Source organism: Phyllobates terribilis, unplaced genomic scaffold (assembly GCF_046119375.1).
Source record: "Phyllobates terribilis strain yellow unplaced genomic scaffold, ASM4611937v1 Scaffold_36__1_contigs__length_13169755, whole genome shotgun sequence".
Taxonomy (NCBI): domain Eukaryota; kingdom Metazoa; phylum Chordata; class Amphibia; order Anura; family Dendrobatidae; genus Phyllobates; species Phyllobates terribilis.
Window position 1 is genome coordinate 11,120,664 of NW_027362796.1, and position 20,929 is coordinate 11,141,592.

General features: G+C 41.3%; 1 protein-coding gene across 1 annotated transcript; it reads right to left on the reverse strand.

The window, feature by feature from the left end:
* Nucleotides 1–2,745: 2,745 nt before the first annotated feature.
* Nucleotides 2,746–20,866, reverse strand: LOC141182845 (uncharacterized). The gene is made up of 2 exons (XM_073660974.1): nt 20,755–20,866; nt 2,746–5,103 (listed from the first exon to the last, which is right to left on the reverse strand). Exon 2 carries the CDS (start codon nt 5,015–5,017, stop codon nt 4,160–4,162), a length of 858 nt encoding a protein of 285 aa, XP_073517075.1. The 5' UTR covers nt 5,018–5,103; nt 20,755–20,866; the 3' UTR covers nt 2,746–4,159.
* Between the last annotated feature and the right edge of the window lie 63 nt (nt 20,867–20,929).

The following is a 20,929-nucleotide window of genomic DNA, read 5'->3' on the forward strand; positions in this document are numbered from 1 at the left end:
TCTGCTGGAATGGTTCGTCGATCAGGACTCCTGGGACCAGTTGTTCCTCCGAGGTTCCAGTATGGTGCCGGCAGATCCGTTCATCCAGGCCGCCGGTATAGATTGCTATAATCATTTTACTTACGTGTGGTGACGTTGTGGTATGAGTTGCATCGCTGGCCATGCTCGCAGTGTCCGCATTGGTGGACGTTTTGCTGGGACATGTTGTCCTTTAGTGTTTCCATCGCAGAGTCGGTGTATTTGGATGTAGTATCATGTGCCCCTATAAACCGCACTTTATTCCTCGTTGGCTTGGAGTTAGTTACCCTAATCTATACCGCTTATGTCAATACAATGCAGTCTTTTCTTCTAACATTGCTGGTTCTTCTAGTTCATTCTTTGCGTGTAACATGGCGTTTGGCACTTGTGTTGCAGTGTTGGCCGTGTCTGCTGTGTTCGTATTTGTAGACGGCTTTCCGGGATTGCTGGGACATGTTGTTCCTTGGTGTCTTCGGCGGGATATTGGTGGTTTTGTGTGTGGTGCTATGTGCCTCTTTGAGCCGCACTGCTTCTCTTGGTAGTTGTGAGTTAGTCAGCTAGGATCCATACTTCTGGTGTTAATACAATCTGCCCTTTTTCTTTCCCAAGATCGCTGGTTTCTTTAGTCCATTTTTGAGTGTGGCAGGGTGTTTGGTTTTCTTTGGTATCCAGTTGTGTGGTTTTTGGGATGGTGTTAGGTGGTGCTGTGTTTCCCTGCGGTAGTCTTTTTGTTTTTATTTAATATATCTATGTCATTCATGTCAGCTTATAACGCCATGTACTCACATTATGTGTATGCGAACACCTGATACCTCAGTATTGATTAATTCATTATCCAGTCAATGGACATTGTTCCTTAAGATATATAGCAGCATTTATGTGTTACCTCTGACATCCTATGACTAAGGGTGCGTTCTGCACCTGAAACGCATCAGGATTTCCTGAGGTTTCTGAATTTATTTCCATGATTTAACTTTTTTCTTCAAATAAAATTTTTTCCCTTTAATATGTCCTGGTTGGATGTGCCGGTTCTACTTTTTTTTTCTCCATTCATGGTCTGTAATCACCGATGGGTGCGGCGCCCTCAGGATTTCTCCAGCTGAAGTCATTCCTTCTCTCAACATGGTAAGCCTCCACATTCCCTCCTTCCCTATCCATTGTCTTTTCTCTCAGTCTATCATGCCGAGTCTAATGGTCAAACGGAATGAACCAGGAAATAGAGCAGTATTAGGGATGTTTTGTCTCCTCTAATCAGGAAGACTGACTGGAATTTTTGCCCCTTACCGAGCGTGCTCTAAATAACCGTTCCTCTAAGGTTATCGGGACTTTGCCTTTTTTTTAGCTGCGGTAGTTTTCATCCGGTGTTTGGGAATTTTTCAGGATTACAGTCCTCCATGCCAGAGGAGGAGAGATTTTGTTCCCAATTAGTCCACTACTATTAACATTGCCCCTATGGATTTAAATAGTGGCAACAAGTCTTTTTGTAAATACATTGCTTGTTCTTTATTGCCTGTGGGTGGCGCTATCACCAGGCATCACGTGACCCCAGCTGCAGCCGGCTCCGACATCCGCTGATGTCACGTCAAGTTCCGGCTGCAGTCGGGCGTGAGCAAGTGACACACTCCCCCTTGATTGATGGGCTGTGGACGGGATTTCACTGCACGTCACAGCCCAGCATCCACTGCGTGCTTTACCAACGAAAGCAGAGAGGGAAAGACCGCGACACCAGAACCACCACACCTATGAGGGGCAATTATTCTGCATGGAGGACTTTGTGGGGCCCATTATACTGTATGGAAAGCTATGTGGGGCCCATTATACTGTATGGAAAGCTAAGTGGGGCCCATCATACTGTATGGAGTATGGAGGACTATGTGGGGCCCATTATACTGTACACTGGTTGTCTGACGACTTTGTCCACATTTTTCATTTTGGCCGTCTGCATGTTTTGAGTTTTATATCCCTGATGTAGAGAGTCAGTCTGGGTAAATGTGCATGGAAATGGCAATAATGGAAAGCTGCTAATTGGACTTTGCCACAAGCCTCCTAATATAGCTGAACACTTAGAGGATGATATGCTGCAACAAGTTAAAAAGGCAACAAAAACATGTCATGGTCAAAAGTGTTGGATCCCTTGAAATTCTCCCAGAAAATTATTGCAATTACACGTTTTGTTATACACGTTTATTTCCTTTGTGTGTATTGGAACAACACAAGAAAATAGAGAAAAAAGGCAAATTGAACATAATTTCACACAAAACCACATAAAATAGGCCGGACACAATTGTTGGTAACTTGCCAAACTTGTGGGTAAATAACTTAGTTTCAAGCATGTGAAGCTTCTTAAAATGCAATTGCGGCAAGTAACAGGTGTGGGCAATATGAAAATTACACCTAAAACCAGATAAAAAAGGGAGACGTTGATTCAATCTTTGCATTGTGTGCATATGTATGCCACACTAAGCATGGAGAAAACAGATAAAGTAGAAGAGAACTGTCTGAGGAGTTAAGAACCAAAATTGTTGAAAAATATCAACAATTTCATGGGCCATCTTCAGAGATCCAGATGTTCCTTTGTCCATGGTGCGCAACATAATACATTTACAACCTATACAGTCAAATATGGTGGTTCAAAGATGTTTTGGGATTGGTTTGCATCATGAAATCTGAAGATTAGCAAAGGATTTTGGGTCACAATGTAGTGCCTAGTGTCAGAAAGCTGGGTTTGCGTCCTAGGTCATTAGTCTTCCAGCATGACAATGACCCCAAATATACTTCAAGAAGCACCTAGAAAATGGAAGGAAACAAAGTGCTGGAGAGTTCTGACCCTCAATGAGTCCGGATCTAAATCCCATTGAACACCTGTGGAGAGATCTTAAAATTGCTGTTTGGAGAAAAATATTAAAATTTGAGAGTCATCAGTGGTTGATACCATCTTTTCAGTTAGCCATTAAAAGGTAAGAAATTTCAAGCTTTCGAGACTACTCAGGTCTCTTCATCAGACATAGCATAACACAAAATCTGAAGAGTCACATATTTATACACAACAGGGCACAGGAATAATGCAATAGATAAGACAAGTGACGTGAAGCAGAACTAGGAAAAGGGAGAAGCAGTTGTGGCCGTAATTATTAGAACAGTTCAAAGATAAGGAGTATGAAAGTTTTATTGTCCTGTGTCTGAGGTTTGGTTCATGATTGTGATGCCCTTAAATGGTCTGAGGAGCACATACCTTAGCTGATGTAAAAAGACAAATCCATGTGACACATTCATTCCTGCTCTGTGTCAAAGGTTGTCATAACTCTGTCTCTCTGAGATTTGAAGTTACCTTTTAATACAATTAGTTTCATGTCCATGATGCTGTGATCAGGGATACAAAAATGTTTGGTAACAAGTAGGTCTATTCTTTAATTGTATGGTGATGAGAATTCATCCTTGTTCTAAGTTTTTACCCTGTCTCCCCTACATACAGACCCCAGTTGGACATTTGCTACATATAATTAAGTACACTACATTAGATGTGATGCATCTGAAAGTCCCTGGGATCTTGTGGTCCTGATGTGAGTTGGGAATCTTTATCTTGTACATGGTCATTATAAATGGACAGTTTTTACATTTACAGTTGGTGAGGATGAATTTTGTAAGTTTCCCAACAAAAGTGAAACTGTCCTCCCGGTCAATTTGCTTTACCTCCCAGTATCATTTCATTCTAACAATGTTAGGTTTCTGGGAGATTATACTTGTTCCTTTTATTTTTGGTTCTCCTTAGCTTGCCTTCTTTGCCCTATATGAATGTGTTTTAGTTTCTCACTCAGTGTTTTCATATATTTCTTCATACTTTCCTTTCCCCTTGTTCACAGTGTTGCGACCTCCCCTCTGGTTCCTCCGAAGGCATGAGAAACTCATCAACAGCCTATTAGGGAGTTAGGTCCGTGGTGGCGTTTTTAGTTGTGCAGCTAGTGCCTTTCTAGTCTGTACAGAGACTGGATGTGGCTGCAGAATTCTTACCTGGGTGGTTTCTCCGGTGGCTATCAAGATGCCCTTACGGGTTAAAACATTTTCCACATTCTGAACATGAAAAAGGCTTCTCTGTACGGGTTTTCTGGTGCTTAACAAAGTCTGATTTCTGGTTAAAACATTTTCAGCATTCTGAACATGAAAAGGGCTTCTCCCCTGTGTGGGTTCTCTGATGTGCAATAAGATTTGATTTCTTTGCAAAACATTTCCCACATTCTGAACATGAAAATGGCTTCTCCTTTGTGTGAGTTCTCTGATGTGCGATAAGATTTGATTTCTCTGTAAACCAGTTCCCACATTCTGAACATGAAAAAGGCTTCTCCCCTGTGTGGGTTCTCTGATGTTTATTAAGTTGTGATTTCTGTACAAAACATTTCCCACAATCTGAACATGAGAAAGGCTTCTCCCCTGTGTGAGTTCTCTGATGTCTGATAAAAGTTGATTTCACTGTAAAACATTTCCCACATTCTGAACATGAAAATGGCTTCTCCCCAGTGTGAGTTCTCCAATGTCTGATAAAAGTTGATTTCTGTGTAAAACATTTACCACATTCTGAACAGGAGAAAGGCTTCTCCCCTGTGTGGGTTCTCTGGTGCCTAACAAGATCTGATTTCTGGTTAAAACATTTTTCACATTCTGAACATGAAAATGGCTTCTCCCCTGTGTGAGTTCTCTGGTGCCTAACAAGATCTGATTTCTGATTAAAACATCTCCAACATGTGGAACAAGTAAATCTATTCTCTGCTGCGTGAATTTTTTTATGTTTATGAAAATACTTTTTAAGGGAAAAACTATTTCTATATTCTGAACCTAAAAATGAGTTATTTGCTTTATGAGCAGTTCGTTTTTTAATGCTTATTTTGTGACTCTGATTTTCCTGAGTAGTCGGTAATGAATCAGAAGATAGAACCTGTTTCATAGGATCAGATGACAGATCTTTGCTGTGAAGGGATGATGGTAAATCTGGAGAAATGTCATTCATTTCAATTGTATTCTGTTGGATATCAAAATTATCTGATTTGAAAATTGAAGATGTCAGCTGTCCCTCTGATCTCCTGGTACAGTCATCTGCCAAGAATAAAACCAATTATTATTTTTTAATAAAAAATTGTTGAATTTTATATTTTTGAACATTTCTATTTAAACTGTCTGAAAAATGGCAAGTTATATAAAATATTGAATTATTCATCAAGACAATAACAGTTCACAGTCTAATAGAAACCTCATAGCATGAACCAGTATAGCGTGGTGTTCAATTGTTTGTTCATTCTGCCTCCCAAATATGGAATAAAAAGCCACCAAACAATGTTATGTAGGCGAAAATAATACCAATAAAAACTTCTACTCATCAATAAACCGATCCAGCAATATCCGCTCTCCCAAAGTCAAATCTCCCGCTCGTTCTGAGCCTTGCAGTGTGTCCAAACCACATTTAATCTCCATGTATTTGGCATTGATGTAGTGAGAAGAACCCACTTAATTTACGGTGTATGTCTCCTGGAGCACAATCTGAGCATAATGTGTTGGGTTATAAAACGGCAAATGTGTAATTTTCACTCTCTAACGTCCATTGCGTGGTAATTTCAGGAAAGTGACTGTGAAGTCAAAATAGTCATTACTCCGATAGATTAATTCACTGGGGGTTATAATTTCCAAAATGGAGTCACTTTATGGGGATTTCTACTGCTCTGGTTTTCTGCCATTTTGTAACAATAGGGCTTCTGAAAATGTGTGTGTCTCATCTCCTCTGGGAACTGCTTGAGCGACGTCTGTTTCTGTCACCAGGAGCCGCCTTATTCAATATGTAGGCGGCGCTGGAGGAGACATCAGAAAAAGAAGCTCTGGGCGGTGCAGGCTCTGTTCAGCCACTAATAGCCCCAGGCCCCTGAGGAAGCCAGACATGGTGAAACTTGTTGGGGATGATATGTATATATTTTAGTTAGCACTAGGGAACCTGTGTATGTCCTAAATAATCTGACCAACCAATCTATGAACTACAGGCATAGAGTAAGACTATAATGAATATAATGAGCTCATGATATCAGATGTATCCTAATACTATACAGTTTCTAGAGACTTATTATTATAATAAGGGCACAGACAAACTAGTGTAGTTTTAATTTACTTCTTTACCGCATTTTAGTAAAACAGTAATAAAAGTAATGTTTTAATATACCCATCAACCATGTTTTTTTTACCCTCTGGTTAATTTGTCAATATGTATATGACCGAAAATACCCAAAAGTGACACCATTCTAAAAACTGCACCCCTCAAGGTGCTCAAAACCACATTCAAGACCTGCATTAACCCTTCAGGTGTTTTACAGGAATTAATGGAATGTGGAAGGAAAAAATGAACATTTAAGTATTTTTCACAAAAAATTTAATTTACACCCAATTTTTTTAAGTTTTACAAGGAGACAGGAGACAATGGTTGTGTAAACATAAATCCTCTAAAACGTATCATTTTTATTGAGATACTATTAAAAATACCAAACCCATGTGATCAAAGGGATAAAAATCATGTCACTGTATGGTGGTCCTACTAAAAAAACAATGTCCCCATGGGACTAAATAGAGTCAATGCAATACATAAAGACATGAACACAAGTGTACTATATATGATAATCCCCTTAACTTGCCTTCTCTGTAGCCTGTTCTGATACTGCCTATCATGGCGGTTGGCACCCTAGAGAGCGAGTTTGGCGCCCTCGTCCCTCACTATCCCAGTCTTGCCCTGATGGAGTGAGCTATATACAGGAAATGAGTGACGGCCTGCTCTAATACATATATAACACTAAACTACTGCATAACAATAAATATATCCAGATAGTAAAACTTATCTCTTATTCTGGAAACCGCCTAACGCGTTTCCCTGTTCGGTCGGTTCATCAGGAGGCCATATAGTGAGTGATCCAGAGAGGTGTCAATCTAAATGCATGGTAGATGAAGGCAAGCTATATTGATTTGATGGAAGGCGGTGTTTAAATAGGTTAATCCATCCCTCTTTAGTGAGTCCCACATACTCATTCTCTCTAGCTCTCCCCCTTTAAAAAGGCAGTCTCCTGTCCTCATATATGGACTGCGCATATCACATACCTTTGGGCACTAGAGGCTGCAAATTCAAAAATGTTTTTAGCGCATCCATGTCACTTCCGGTCCATTCCGAAAGTGACGGTTGCGTCTCACATTGGCGCGCACAGAAGAGATACTGCACATGCACTAGAACGTCACCTCCACCCCGGAAGTGACACGTGTGTCTCACAATAGAGCGCAGAGAGAGGTACCACGCATGTGCCATCGCGTTATCTCCGGGGTGTGACTTACCAACGTGGGGTCCGGATTAGACCAATGCCCCGCATTTGCATACACACAACCCCGCCAGGATATGGTGTATATATTTCAAATCACGGCACAGCCTGGATACATTGAGATTAAGACTTGAGTTGCAGTATTCACCAGCGCACCATATAAAAACATATCATTCACTACCCCCGCTGACATAAATATATATACAGTTTCATTACAGTGAAATTCATATAAAGATTTAGACCTTTAGTATCATAGCAAAACATAGTCTTCTGAACAAATGAATAAATCCCCTCTCTGAGAATTAATATGGACCTTGCATGTATTTTGTATAGGATCCCAGTCTGTCACATGTCCCTAATGTTATACAGGGATCAAAGTCAATTTAAAGGGGAGGATGGGGCTTGGGCAAAAACAACTCCAAAGGAGACTGGTGGCAGATTCTTGCCAATCTTAAATAGATATAGATAAATCAGATACAGGATAAAGTTATTTCCCAATGGAGAATTCTGCCAGATTGGAGGAAAAAGAATGGCATCCCGTCACGAGTACACCCATATTGTCACAAGGGTAAAGGAGGCAAAAATTCAGGAAGTGCGAAGCGAGGGGGGCGACAGGTATACATTCAGATGGTATTTATATATCATATAGCCTTTTACAGAAAGCACAAATATGAGAGCTGCTCGTTTAATCCTCTTGGGGATACCGATTGTAGTCTCAATATCCATTCAGATTCTTTTCTAAGAGGTGTTTTATCTAATTCCCTCCTCTCATTTAGGTCTTATGAGTTCAATCATGTTAAATCATACTTCTCTAAGTCGGCCCTCATGGATTTCATTCATGTGATGTGCAGTGGGAGTATCCCGCTTATTTCTAATTTCCCCTAAATGTTTCCCCACACGTTCATATCTCCCTCGTGGTTTTAACCACGTAGTCTTTCGGGCATGTACATGTAGCTTTGTATACCACCCCTGATGCCCTGCAATTACCAAAATCTCTCAGAGAATAAAGCCTGCCCGTTGTCGAGCTGCTAAAAGGTTTTAAAAACAACCATCCAGTCGCGCCTACTGCAATTGCCACATCTATAATAGCCACAAGGTTTTCTATCAAGCCAGGTTCCTGGTTCAGTAGGTCTTTGATATAGACTATGCATCAGATGGTCGCCAATAGGCCTACCCCTTCTGCATCTAATGCTTGGAACAGGAGGAATCAACCTCTTGACATTTGGATCCGATAATAGGATACCCCAGTGTTTTCTTAGAATATGAGAGACTCTTTCAGACTCATTATCAAAAGTGCCTATTATCCTTGCAGTCTCTTTTTCCTGTCTTTTACTATTGGGGTTGACTAGAAGCGAACGTCTGTCCCTTCCCAAGGCCTTCGAGTAGGACATCCCTGTCACGGAACCTATGGTACAAATCATTGGCCTGTTCTCTAAAGGTGCAGATGTTAATGCAATTTCTCCTTATTCGTAAGGACTGGCCTTTAGGAATACCCCGCTTTAGATTCTCAAGACGATGACTATTCCAATTCAAAAGGCTACTTGTTGCAGTAAGTTTGCGATACGTGCATGTGCCTATGGAACCATCCTTCTCCTTTTTTATTTTAACATCTAAGAATATTATGCTGTATTTATGGTATTCAGATGTAAACCTGAGTCCAAAGGAGTTTATGTTGATGGCTTCCATAAATCGCCTAAAGTCGACCTCTGAGCCAGACCAGAACACCAGTTTGTCATTGAAGTATCTGGTCTAATGGCCAACATGGAAGTGCAGCCATCTCTCCTCATCCCCAAAAATGATGGTTTCCTCCCAGCAGCCCAGGAACAGACTGGCGTACGTGGGGGCACAGGGGCTCCCCAACACTTTTACCCTGAGCTGGTGGAAGTACCTACCATCAAAGACTAAGTAGTTATTGGTAAGTGTGAACCGCAACAATTCCTCCACCAGTCTGTTGTGATTGTAGCACTCCACTGCCCTCGATTTTAGGAAATGTCCAACTGTCTGTATCCCCGCCTCATGAGGGATGCTGATGTAGAGGGCCTCCACATCAATGGAGGCCAGATAGGTGTTCTCCGCCACAGCAACACCCTCAAGTTGAGTAAGCAGGTGAGGTGTATGCCGAATATATGAAGGCAGGGAGATCTCAAAAGGACACAATATTCAGTCAATGTAAATTCCGACATTTTGTGATAGCGAATCTATTCCAGCAACCATAGGGAGACCCTTTAATGGACTGAGGACCTTATGGACCTTCGGGAGGGAATAGAGGGTAGGTACTGTTGGTGTTTCAAGTTTGAGATATTCAAATTAATAATTTGATAATAGACCTTTTTCTGCCCTCTTCCAAGTTATCAAGCAAGATAAACCTTCAGGTGTTTCACAGGAATTAATGGTATGTGTAAGTAAAAAAAAAAGAACATTTAACTATTTTTCACAAAAATTTTAACTTACATCCAATTTTTTTTAGTTTTACAAGGGTAACAGGAGAAAATGGACACCAAAATTAGTTGTGCTTTTTCTCCTGAGCACTCCGATAACCCACATGGGGGAAACAACTGTTTGAAGTATGGTGAGCACCTTGAACCCCCATGTTCTTCACAGAAGAAGTTTATAATGTTGAGCCGTGAAAATACAGAAAATATAATTTTTCCCACAAAAATTGTTTTTTTTGGCCCCAAATTTAGCTTTTTCACAAGGGTAAAAAGAAAAACTGCACCACACAATTTGTTGTCCAATTTCTCCTGAGTACGCAGATACCCCATATGTGGGGGGAAACATGCCATGCCCCAGAAAGGAAGGAGTGACGTTTCTTTGATGGAATGGTCTGCGGGTGTCATGTCGTGTTTGGAGAGTCCCTGATGTGCCTAAACAGAGGAAAACCTCCACAAGTGACACCATTTTGGAAACTAGACCCCTTAAGGAATTTATCTACCATATTTTTTGGACTATAAGATGCAATTTTTAACAAGAAAAATTAGTTAAAAAGTGTGTGCGTCATAGTCCGGAGGCAGCTTCCTATGATGGATGAGAACTCTGACACCGCGTTCTCCCCGATCACAGAGAGAGCTGCTGTCTACTCTCCTTCTCTGCACTAATCTATGTGATTGTTGCAGAGCAGGAGAGGAAGCTTACCGACAGAACAGAGGCTGCAGGAGCTGAAGTACCTTCTGCAACAGGAATTCCAACACCTTTCAGGTCATGTGACTGATCACATGTCCTGAAAGGTACTTAACTTAATCAAGTGGAATGTCCTGCAGATGTTCTTCTGTTGTAGCCGCCTCCATACAGGTCCCGATCAGGAACTGCAGGATGTGGTAATGTATAGTGTGTGTATATGTGCACGTAGCAGAGCTGTTTGTGTGTGTATATGTGCATGTAGCAGAGCTGTTTGTGTGTGTATATGTGCATACAGCAGAGCTGTTTGTGTGTGTGTGTGTATATGTGGATACAGCAGAGCTGTTTGTGTGTGTGTGTATATGTGGATACAGCAGAGCTGTTTGTGTGTGTGTATATGTGCATACAGCAGAGCTGTTTGTGTGTGTGTATATGTGCATACAGCAGAGCTGTTTGTCTGTGTATATATGTGCATACAGCAGAGCTGTTTGTCTGTGTATATATGTGCATACAGCAGAGCTGTTTGTCTGTGTATATGTGCATACAGCAGAGCTGTTTGTCTGTGTATATGTGCATACAGCAGAGCTGTTTGTCTGTGTATATGTGCATACAGCAGAGCTGTTTGTCTGTGTATATGTGCATACAGCAGAGCTGTTTGTCTGTGTATATGTGCATACAGCAGAGCTGTTTGTCTGTGTATGTGCATACAGCAGAGCTGTTTGTCTGTGTATATATGTGCATACAGCAGAGCTGTTTGTCTGTGTATATATGTGCATACAGCAGAGCTGTTTGTCTGTGTATATATGTGCATACAGCAGAGCTGTTTGTCTGTGTATATATGTGCATACAGCAGAGCTGTTTGTCTGTGTATATGTGCATACAGCAGAGCTGTTTGTCTGTGTATATGTGCATACAGCAGAGCTGTTTGTCTGTGTATATGTGCATACAGCAGAGCTGTTTGTGTGTGGATATGTGCATACAGCAGAGCTGTTTGTGTGTGGATATGTGCATACAGCAGAGCTGTTTGTGTGTGGATATGTGCATACAGCAGAGCTGTTGGTCTGTGGATATGTGCATACAGCAGAGCTGTTGGTCTGTGGATATGTGCATACAGCAGAGCTGTTTGTGTGTATATATGTGTATACAGCAGAGCTGTTTGTGTGTATATATGTGCATACAGCAGAGCGGTTTGTGTGTGTATATATGTGCATACAGCAGAGCTGTTGGTCTGTATATATGTGCATACAGCAGAGCTGTTTGTGTGTATATATGTGCATACAGCAGAGCGGTTTGTGTGTGTATATATGTGCATACAGCAGAGCTGTTTGTGTGTGTATATATGTGCATACAGCAGAGCTGTTTGTGTGTGTATATATGTGCATACAGCAGAGCTGTTTGTGTGTGTATATATGTGCATACAGCAGAGCTGTTTGTCTGTGTATATATGTGCATACAGCAGAGCTGTTTGTCTGTGTATATATGTGCATACAGCAGAGCTGTTTGTCTGTGTATATATGTGCATACAGCAGAGCTGTTTGTCTGTGTATATATGTGCATACAGCAGAGCTGTTTGTCTGTGTATATGCGCATACAGCAGAGCTGTTTGTCTGTGTATATGCGCATGTAGCAGAGCTGTTTGTGCGTATATGTGCATGTACCAGAGCTATGTGTGTACATGTGCATGTATTAGAGCTATGCGTGTGTGTATATGTGCATGCAGCAGAGCTATGTTGTGTATGTAGCACTGCAGAGAGACACTAACAATAGATTTATTACCTCCCTATTCTACTCTAGTACATAAAATTTGTGATACTGACCCCTCCATTTTACACCACCAGGGAAGTTTTAATTAATAGGAAAAAAATTATTTCCTATTATATTATTATTAATTATTATAGCACCATTTATTCCATGGCGCTTTACATGTGAAAAAGGGGTATATATAGCAAATACACTTACAATAATCTTGAACAAAATGAGTCAGCGACTGGTACAGGATGAGAGAGGAGCCTGCCCGCAAGGGCTCACAATCTACAAGGGATGGGTGAGGATACAGTAGGTGAGGGTAGTGCAGCGTATGGTGGAGAAGTGGTTTTCTTTTTTCTGCTGTCTAAAGCGGAGGTGCGTCTTATGGTAAGGTGCGTTTTATAGTCTGAAAAATATGTGTGGTGAGCACCTTGAGCCCCCAGGTGTGTCACAGAAGTTTATAATATTAAGCTGTGAAAATACAGAAAATCAAATTTTTGCCATAAAAATGTTTTTTTAGCCCTAAATTTTGGATTTTCACAAGTGTAACAGGAGACACTGCACCATGCAATTTCTTGTGCAATTTCTTCTGAGTACGCCGATACCCAATATGTGGACGAAAACTAATGTTTGGGCGCACGGCGGGACTTGTAAGGGAAGAAGCATCATTTGACTTTTTGAATGCAATATTTGCTGGAATAATTAGCGGATGCTATGTCACGTTTGGGGAGCCCCTGATGTGCTTAAATAATGGAAATTCCTCACAAGTGACACCATTTTGGAAACTAGATCCCTCAGGGAACTTACTATATGTGTGGTGAGCACTTTGAGCACCTTGAACCCCCAGGTGCTTCACAGAAGCTTATAACATTGAGCCATGAAAATAAAAAAAAAAAATACCAAAATGTGTTTATTTTAGCCCCAAATTTCTTATCTTTTCCAGGGTAACAGGAAAAAATGGACTCCAAAATTTGTTGTACAATTTCTCCTGCATATGCAGATACTCCATGTGGGGGAAACTACTGTTTGGGAGCACGGTAGATCTCGCAAAGGAAGGAGTGACATTTTGGAACACAAACTTTGATGGAATGGTCTGCGAGTGTCATGTCGCATTTGAAGAGCCTCTGATTTGCCTAAACAGTGGGAAACTTCCACAAGTGACCCCATTTTGGAAACCTGACCCCTCAGGGAACTTATCTAGATGTGTGATGAGCACCTTGTACACACAAGTGCTTCACAGAATTTTACTTTGATCTGTAAAAATGAAAAAAAATATATTTTTCCCACAAAAATGTTTTAACCACAAATTTTTTTTCATTTTCACAAGGATATATCAGGGGAAAATGGACCAAAAAATGTGTTGTAAAATTTCTCCTGAGTATGCCAATACCACATATGTGGAAGAAAACTACTTTTGAGGCACAGTGCAAAGCTCAGAAAGGAAAAAGTGCCATATTGGATTTCAGATTTTGCTGGACTGGTTCGAAGGTGCCATATCACATTGGCAGAGCCCCTGAGGTGCCAGAAGAGTAGAACCCCCCCCCTCCGTAAGAGACCCCATTTTACAAACTAAACCGCTCAATGAATTCATATAGGGGTGCAGTAATCATATGGACACCACAGGTGGGTCACAGAATTTAATACTATTGGGCAGTAAAGAAAAAATAATTAAATTTTAGACTCAGATTTTACATTTTCACACTGGGAATGGGTAAAAATTGTACCAAAATTTATCCCACAATTTCTGCTCAATGTAGAAATACATTGTGCAAGACTCCATATAAAGAGCACCTAAGTACTAGAAGAGCAGAATCCCCCCATTTTGGAAAATATACCTCTTTTGGAATTTATCTACAGGTGAGGTGAAGATTTTGACTCCATGGATTTTTTCCAGAAACAAGCAGCAGTGGATGTTGCTGAGTGAAAATTGCAAACAGCAGTTGTAGTGACCAGTACGTTGCAGTGCCTAGTACATTGTAGTGCCTGTACATTGCACCTAGATCATGCTTCTGGAGACATGCACCCGTAAATTAGGTCGACTCTCTTCACTACAGAAACGCCAAACATATGGACGCTAACTGCAGTTTTGGCACAATGTGGTGCTCACTCAGAAGGGAGGGGAGCCTTTGAATATCGGAGAGCAGAATTTGCTGAATTTCTTTTGGGGGGCGAGGAGCCATTTCACTTTTCCAGAGCCTCTGTGCTTCCAGTAGCGTGGAAGCTCCAATATTTCCATTGACAGATAATGGACCTGAGTGAGGGCTTTTTTGTGGATTGATTTGAATCTTTTATTAGGAACATGTTACATAACATTTGGGATCACATTTATCCTACATTCTACACTGAGCACTCACATCGGGGTTTCCATATAAATCTCTGAGTGACGGGATTCAGATGAAACCCCCAAGGGATCCATTAACTATAATGAGGCAGCAGAGTTACTCTGGACTCCGTCTGGCGTCTATTCAGCGTCATCCCTTCTTTTCAGAAGTGTACAAAACTGTGGCCGACTGTACTTTTACGCACGCCTAAATAGACAGGACACTGTCGGATCATAGGCTAGACTGCATTCACAGTGCCATCATCTACTTCATTACATTGAGTCTTCCGCCGAGAGTTCTGTCTGTATCACATATTTCAGAGACTTACATGGAAACCCTGGTATAAGCGCTCAGTGCAGGATAAATGTGAGCCGAGCTTTACTGCAATCTTTGAGAGGCAGAATGAACAAATCAGCAGATGAAGAATTAGTTTTATTTATTTTTGCATCGCGCAGCATGAGTGACTAAACGACATTATTCTTTGGGTCGGTGCGATTACATAAATACCATATTTATATAGTTTTTTTTAAGTTTGGCTTTTGTCACACACTAAAAGATGATTATTTTGCAAAAACTAGTATCGCCATATTTTGAAAGCTATAATTTTTCCATATTTCTGCCGACAGTCATGTAATGGCTTATTTTTGCGGAACGAGTTGATTTTTTTTATTGGTACCATTTTTGGGCACATAACATTTTTTGATCGCTTTCTATTGCAATTTTTGGGAGGCAGAATCAATAAAAAACAGAAATTCAGGAATTGTTTTTTTTTTAAATGTTGTTCCGTATGTGGTAAAATTGATAAGGTAGTATTATTCTTCGGGTCAGTACGATTACAGCGATACCACATTTATTTCTTGTTTTTTATGTTTTGGTGCTTTTACACAATAAAAACTATTTTATAAAACAAAATATTGTTTTTGCATCACTTTATTCTAAGAGAGCTATAACTTTTTTATGTTTCCACTGAAGGAGCTGTCTGGCAGCTTGTTTTTTGCAGGACAAGATGACGTTTTCAGAGATACCATATTTATTTACATTTCTATTTTTGATCACTGTGAAGAAACAGCACCAGGGGGGCCCCGCAGAATCCTGCTGTCGCCGCTTCTTCTGGTGGATCCACACCCAGCCATCCACCTGATGTCACACTACGCCAGACGGAGCACATGATACGGATCTACCCTTTGCACCGTGACATTCCGCACCCCCCCCAAGGACGCGTAAGGTCAGATCGGCACAGTTCTACACCATCACGTCCTGTCCACGCGGGTACAGAGAGGCACCAGGAAGTGGGACAAGGTGGTCCACTCAGACGCTGATGTGGCCCCACACCCTCCCACACTCTTGACAGGCTGAGAGGCTATTTCACTACTCCAGTGAAGCAGAGCCTTGTTGGCCTGGATAGAGCTGCCACTAGTTTCTATTTGATATAACAGACTTATATCGAGCTAGAAACCAGCCCGGTAGTGCATTCGTCGGACCAAACAACAGATGTAAGGTTCATGGTTCGAGATAAAAGAACAGCCCAAGATTAAATTATATATTTAATCGCCATAAGGGCTCACTAAACAATCTACTATATACATCAGGGTTTATATATACAGCGGGCAGAGTTACAAATACAAAAACATGGTACATCAAGCATAACAGATCTTAAAGTCAATTACTGGTTAGATGGAAAGCATGGCTCAGGGATTGGGTGACCACATGGGGAACAATGTGTGCCCTACTTGTCCCTCAAGTCTGCATGTCACAAGCTTCCCCAGGGAAAAGACAATAGGCTTTTGCTACACAGACCTTCCAACTCTCTGGGAACTCCCATTACCTGCCCCTGTTCATCCCAAGTCTCCACCCCCTGTTCCTTCCTGACTAAGAGACTCCCAGAACTAACGTGGCCCATACCTCCTTACTGGATGGTCCCAGGGAACAGATTCTGGTGTCAACGGACCCGGCCGGGCCCCTGCTACGTGTGGGTACCAAACACAGCAGTTGTAGGAAGGTTCCAAAAGGCTAAGACGTGTATCTCCTCTTCCCTACACGCTAGAGTGGGCTAGGAAGCAGACTGGCATTCACTATCTTCCCCTGAGCTAGAAAATCCATTTTGTGAAGAGCTGGGACATATAGTTCTTCCACTCCACAGCCCGGTATTGAAGTATAGTACCTTACACAACATAGGACATGTTCAGAACAAAGAGAGGATCTCAGCAGGAAGCCTGCCTGTCAGCTCAGCTCACAGCTGCCAGGGGAGGGGGGATTTCTCACCCCCCTTTGCTGGCTGCAAAGGAATTCAAGAGAGTCGGATTACACTATGCCTGGAGACCTGACAACCAGGGCACATGTGATTATTCTAGAATATTCTTCACAATCACATTTTATTCCACTTTTTGCTTGGCAGTATGATAAAACATTTTTTGCCTTGTTTTTTTTACATTTTTACGGTGTTCAATAAAGGGGTTAACTGGCGGGAAGTTTTATAGGTCGGGTCGTTCCAGACGCAGCAATACCAATTATGTGTACTTTATTTGTTTATTTTTTTATCATAAAAATATTTATGTACAAAATATATATATATTTTTTTATTATTTTGTGATTTTTTTTACTTTGTTCCACTATGAAACTTTCACTTTTTGCAGTCTGATCGCTTATAAAGAATAGCAATGCAATAGCTTTGCTATGCTTTACAAACTGTCAGCACGGCACTGGCAGACAAACTTGCTCTGAGCATGGTGTAATAAGTTTGCTAGCTCTGATGACCCGGATGTCGTCATGATGACATCGGTTCAGCATGGCGCGGGGGGCGCCGATTGGAGGGCAGTGGGGGCTCCCTCCTAAATGCTGCGATGGATATCAATAGCTTTAAGAGGCTAAAGTAGCAGGAGCAGTGCATTGAGGGCCGGGTGTCAGCTGTCAAAACAGTTATTAACTAATTGCAATAAGGAAAATGATCCCTAACTCAAGATTCTCTATTAATATATAACGTTTATTTACCAATAACAATAAAAGAAAAATTGTGCAATTTTTAAATGACAGTGAATGTGTGGTCTTTATATAGTCTTGATGTAAAGCGTTCTAATTTATTGATTTGTCACCAGTGAGAGAAACTATATTATTATCTTTTCCAACTTATCGCCTATATTCATTGATAATGAACACATCCACTAGAGGACGTCTCCTACTAGTTTGACGTTGTCTCACTGCCAAAATGTATGATTTTTTTTAAGTATGATTGTTTTGCACATTCTGCACTTTAATATTATATTTTATATTGGAGTTGTTGTGCATGCACTATTCACTTTATGTATTATATCTCATACATCACGTTGCACTTTTTTTTTTATCATGTTTAACCATTGCACTATGCACTTTACGAACTGATCTAATGAACACTCAGCTATGCATATCTTGAATTTTTCTTGCATATATTTTGCACATTTAAGTGCACCATAATGTCTATTCTTCAGGCAGTTATGTACGTGATGAATTCTTCTCAAATGCATTCAGTTTATTTGTGTCATTCGCTCACTCTTGACATATTTGGGCTGGTTTCCCTGGCTACGTGTCCTGCTTTGTCTCTCTCCTCCCGCATTGTGTTTATTGTGGGCAGGCGAGGGGTGACAACTGCTGCCAGTATTTTAACGGTCCTGGTGCCCCGTCACACATAACGAGATCGCTATTGAAGCCAAGCCCTCCCTCCCTGAAGAGCAATGATAGCAGATAATTGGTAGATGTCCTATAAATGAATTAAAAATGGAAACTCATTTGAGACCCCAAACAATACCTACTTCGCTAAAGATGTCTGATTTGTTCAAAGTGGAGTCACAGCCGGAGAACGCTGGTGGGATCTGAAAAAAACAAGGACGCAGTAGCGACCACCAATCGGGGACGATGAACGCAGAAAAGTCCAATTTATGCACCTCTACGTGTCTCAGTTCTGAATCGCTAGCGAGGTCGTTGACAAGGTGTCAAATACAGCGATGCACACTGCCCAGTGGGAGCGCAACGACCCAGGAATGGTCCAGGAAGCTTTGTAACGATCAGCGATCTCACAGCAGGGGCCTGATCGTTGCTACCTGTCAGACATAACGAGATCGCTAGCGAGATCGCTATTGCGTCACCAAACCGTGACTCATCAGCGATCTCGCTAGCGATCTCGTTATGTGTGACGAGGCCTTTACATTCCAAGGTAGACAAAGGGCTGCTTCATTACCAGTCCAATCTTTCTCCCCTTGACCTTCAGGCCCTCAGAAAGAGAGTAATCTTATCATCAAACTGGCATACAAAGGGGACACCATAGTAGTGATGAATAAAGGGGATTATCTCCTGGAAGTCAATAGACAACTTAACTCCACATACCATAGACTACCCCATGACCCAACACACCAAGTCAGGACTGCAGTAGCATCTGTGTTGGAACATTTTCTCACCAGAGGAGTGATTGATAGTAATACAAGTGATTTTCTCACTAAGCAACATCCTATCACACCTGTCTTTTATGTACTCCCCAAAATTCACAAAAGCCTTGACCATCCTCCCGGTCGTCCTATAGTAACCTCAACAGACTTGCTTCTTTAACCTTTATCAATTTTCTTAGAGAAAATATTGATAACATTGATTAAAAAAGTCCCTCCTTTTTACTAGATACAGGAGCTTTTCTCAGTTTTATCACTGACCTAAAATGTGTCCCCCCTGAATTCGTCTTGGTTTCTTTTGAAGTCAACACACTCTATGTGTGCATTCTACACTCCGAAGGTGTATGTGCTGTACACAGTCTGTTGCTTGAGTCACAGACAGATCCCCTTATCATTGAACTTTGCATTGAACTCCTGACATTAGTTCTTACCAAAAATAATTTCTTGTTCCAAGATACTTTCTTCCTACACACTAAAGGGACAGTGATGGGCTCTAACGTGGCCCCCGCTTATGCAAACTGTTATATGGCCACCTTTGAGGCCCAAGTAGTTTACTCCAATCCATTCTTTCGTAATCACTCCATCTCATGGAAACATTACATCAGTGACATTTTTTGCATATGGGGGGTGTCCACAGGAATCTCTAAATGAGTACTATGACGTCCTGAATTCCAACCCTGGGCTTTACCATGACTCACAGTTCTCATCAAATCAGTTTCCTGGATACCATAGTCCTCAAGGACCAACAAGGATTACTAACCACTGACTTTTACACAAAACCTACCGATCTAACTGATCTCTTACACTTTACGAATAATCACGCTTTACAAATGAAACGGTCAATTCCAAATCCCAGCTCCAGCGGGTAAATAGGATAATGGCAATGATCAATTACTCTCAGAGAGGCTACAGGAAATGTGCCACAAATTTGAGAAAAGGGGCTATTCCCCCGAAATCCTACACCAACATAACACATCTTTAGCCCACACCAGTCCTAAACCCATGAACCGGAGTCTATTTGTCCACACTTACTATCCGTTCCCATACATCTTGCACAAAACAATCCGGAGGCATTGGAACATCCTACAATCCACTTATCCCCACATCCCAGAGTTCCAGCAACCATTTTTTCCGTGTTTCAAACGGGTGCCCAGTCTCAAGGATTCATTACTTCGTGCCGACGTGAGCCCCACACATACAGGGGTCAAAAAACGTTTTTTACTAATTCCTAAGAGGGGGACCTTCCCCTGCTTGCAGTGCCACCAATGCAACAATGTCCTACATGGGAACACCATTTACCATCCCCATATCAGTAAACAATACCAGGTCAAAGGGTATTTTACGTGTTACACCAACTTCGTAGTATACCTCATTAAATTCCCTTGTGGTCTGGCATACATTGGTGAGACAACACAACCACAAGCATAAGTCCACAATTGGATGTAAGAATCTACTACTACTCTTGCTACAACATTTTGTTACATTAGGCCATAACCAATCTCCAATGAATTTCAGAAATACCTTATGACAGTTTGTTTCTAGTACTTTTTATGCTTTTGTCTGATATATGTAGTTTTTACTTTTTTTGTCTTTATGCTGCAGTACACACTGATGAAGGTCTTGAAGACCAAACCAATTGTACCTGTGTTGGTCTGCAATTAAATACTTTAGAATTATGCCTGTTTGAGTGCCAAGTTTCAGTTGATATTGAATGGCTTTGGGCCCTACTTGTGCACCTATTCCACCAGTGTTGCGGTTTTCTACACTATTATCTGAGAAGAATCTGTGACTTCTCTGCATTTAGTGGTTGCTACTCACTTTGGCGGTTATCGGTAGGAATCTCCTCTTTACAGCGCTCATCATCCCTCACATATGTGTCTGTAGTATTAATATGGGTCAGATCTTCACCCTGAAACAAATATTGTAAAAGTCACAGACAGATGAGAAGTCCCATCTATGATCAGTTCTAATCCTGCCATCTCCACCGTTCTCA

Coding starts and splice junctions, on each gene's coding strand:
- LOC141182845 (XM_073660974.1), bottom strand. CDS start 5,017: ATGAATGACATTTCTCCAGATTTACCATCATCCCTTCACAGCAAAGAT.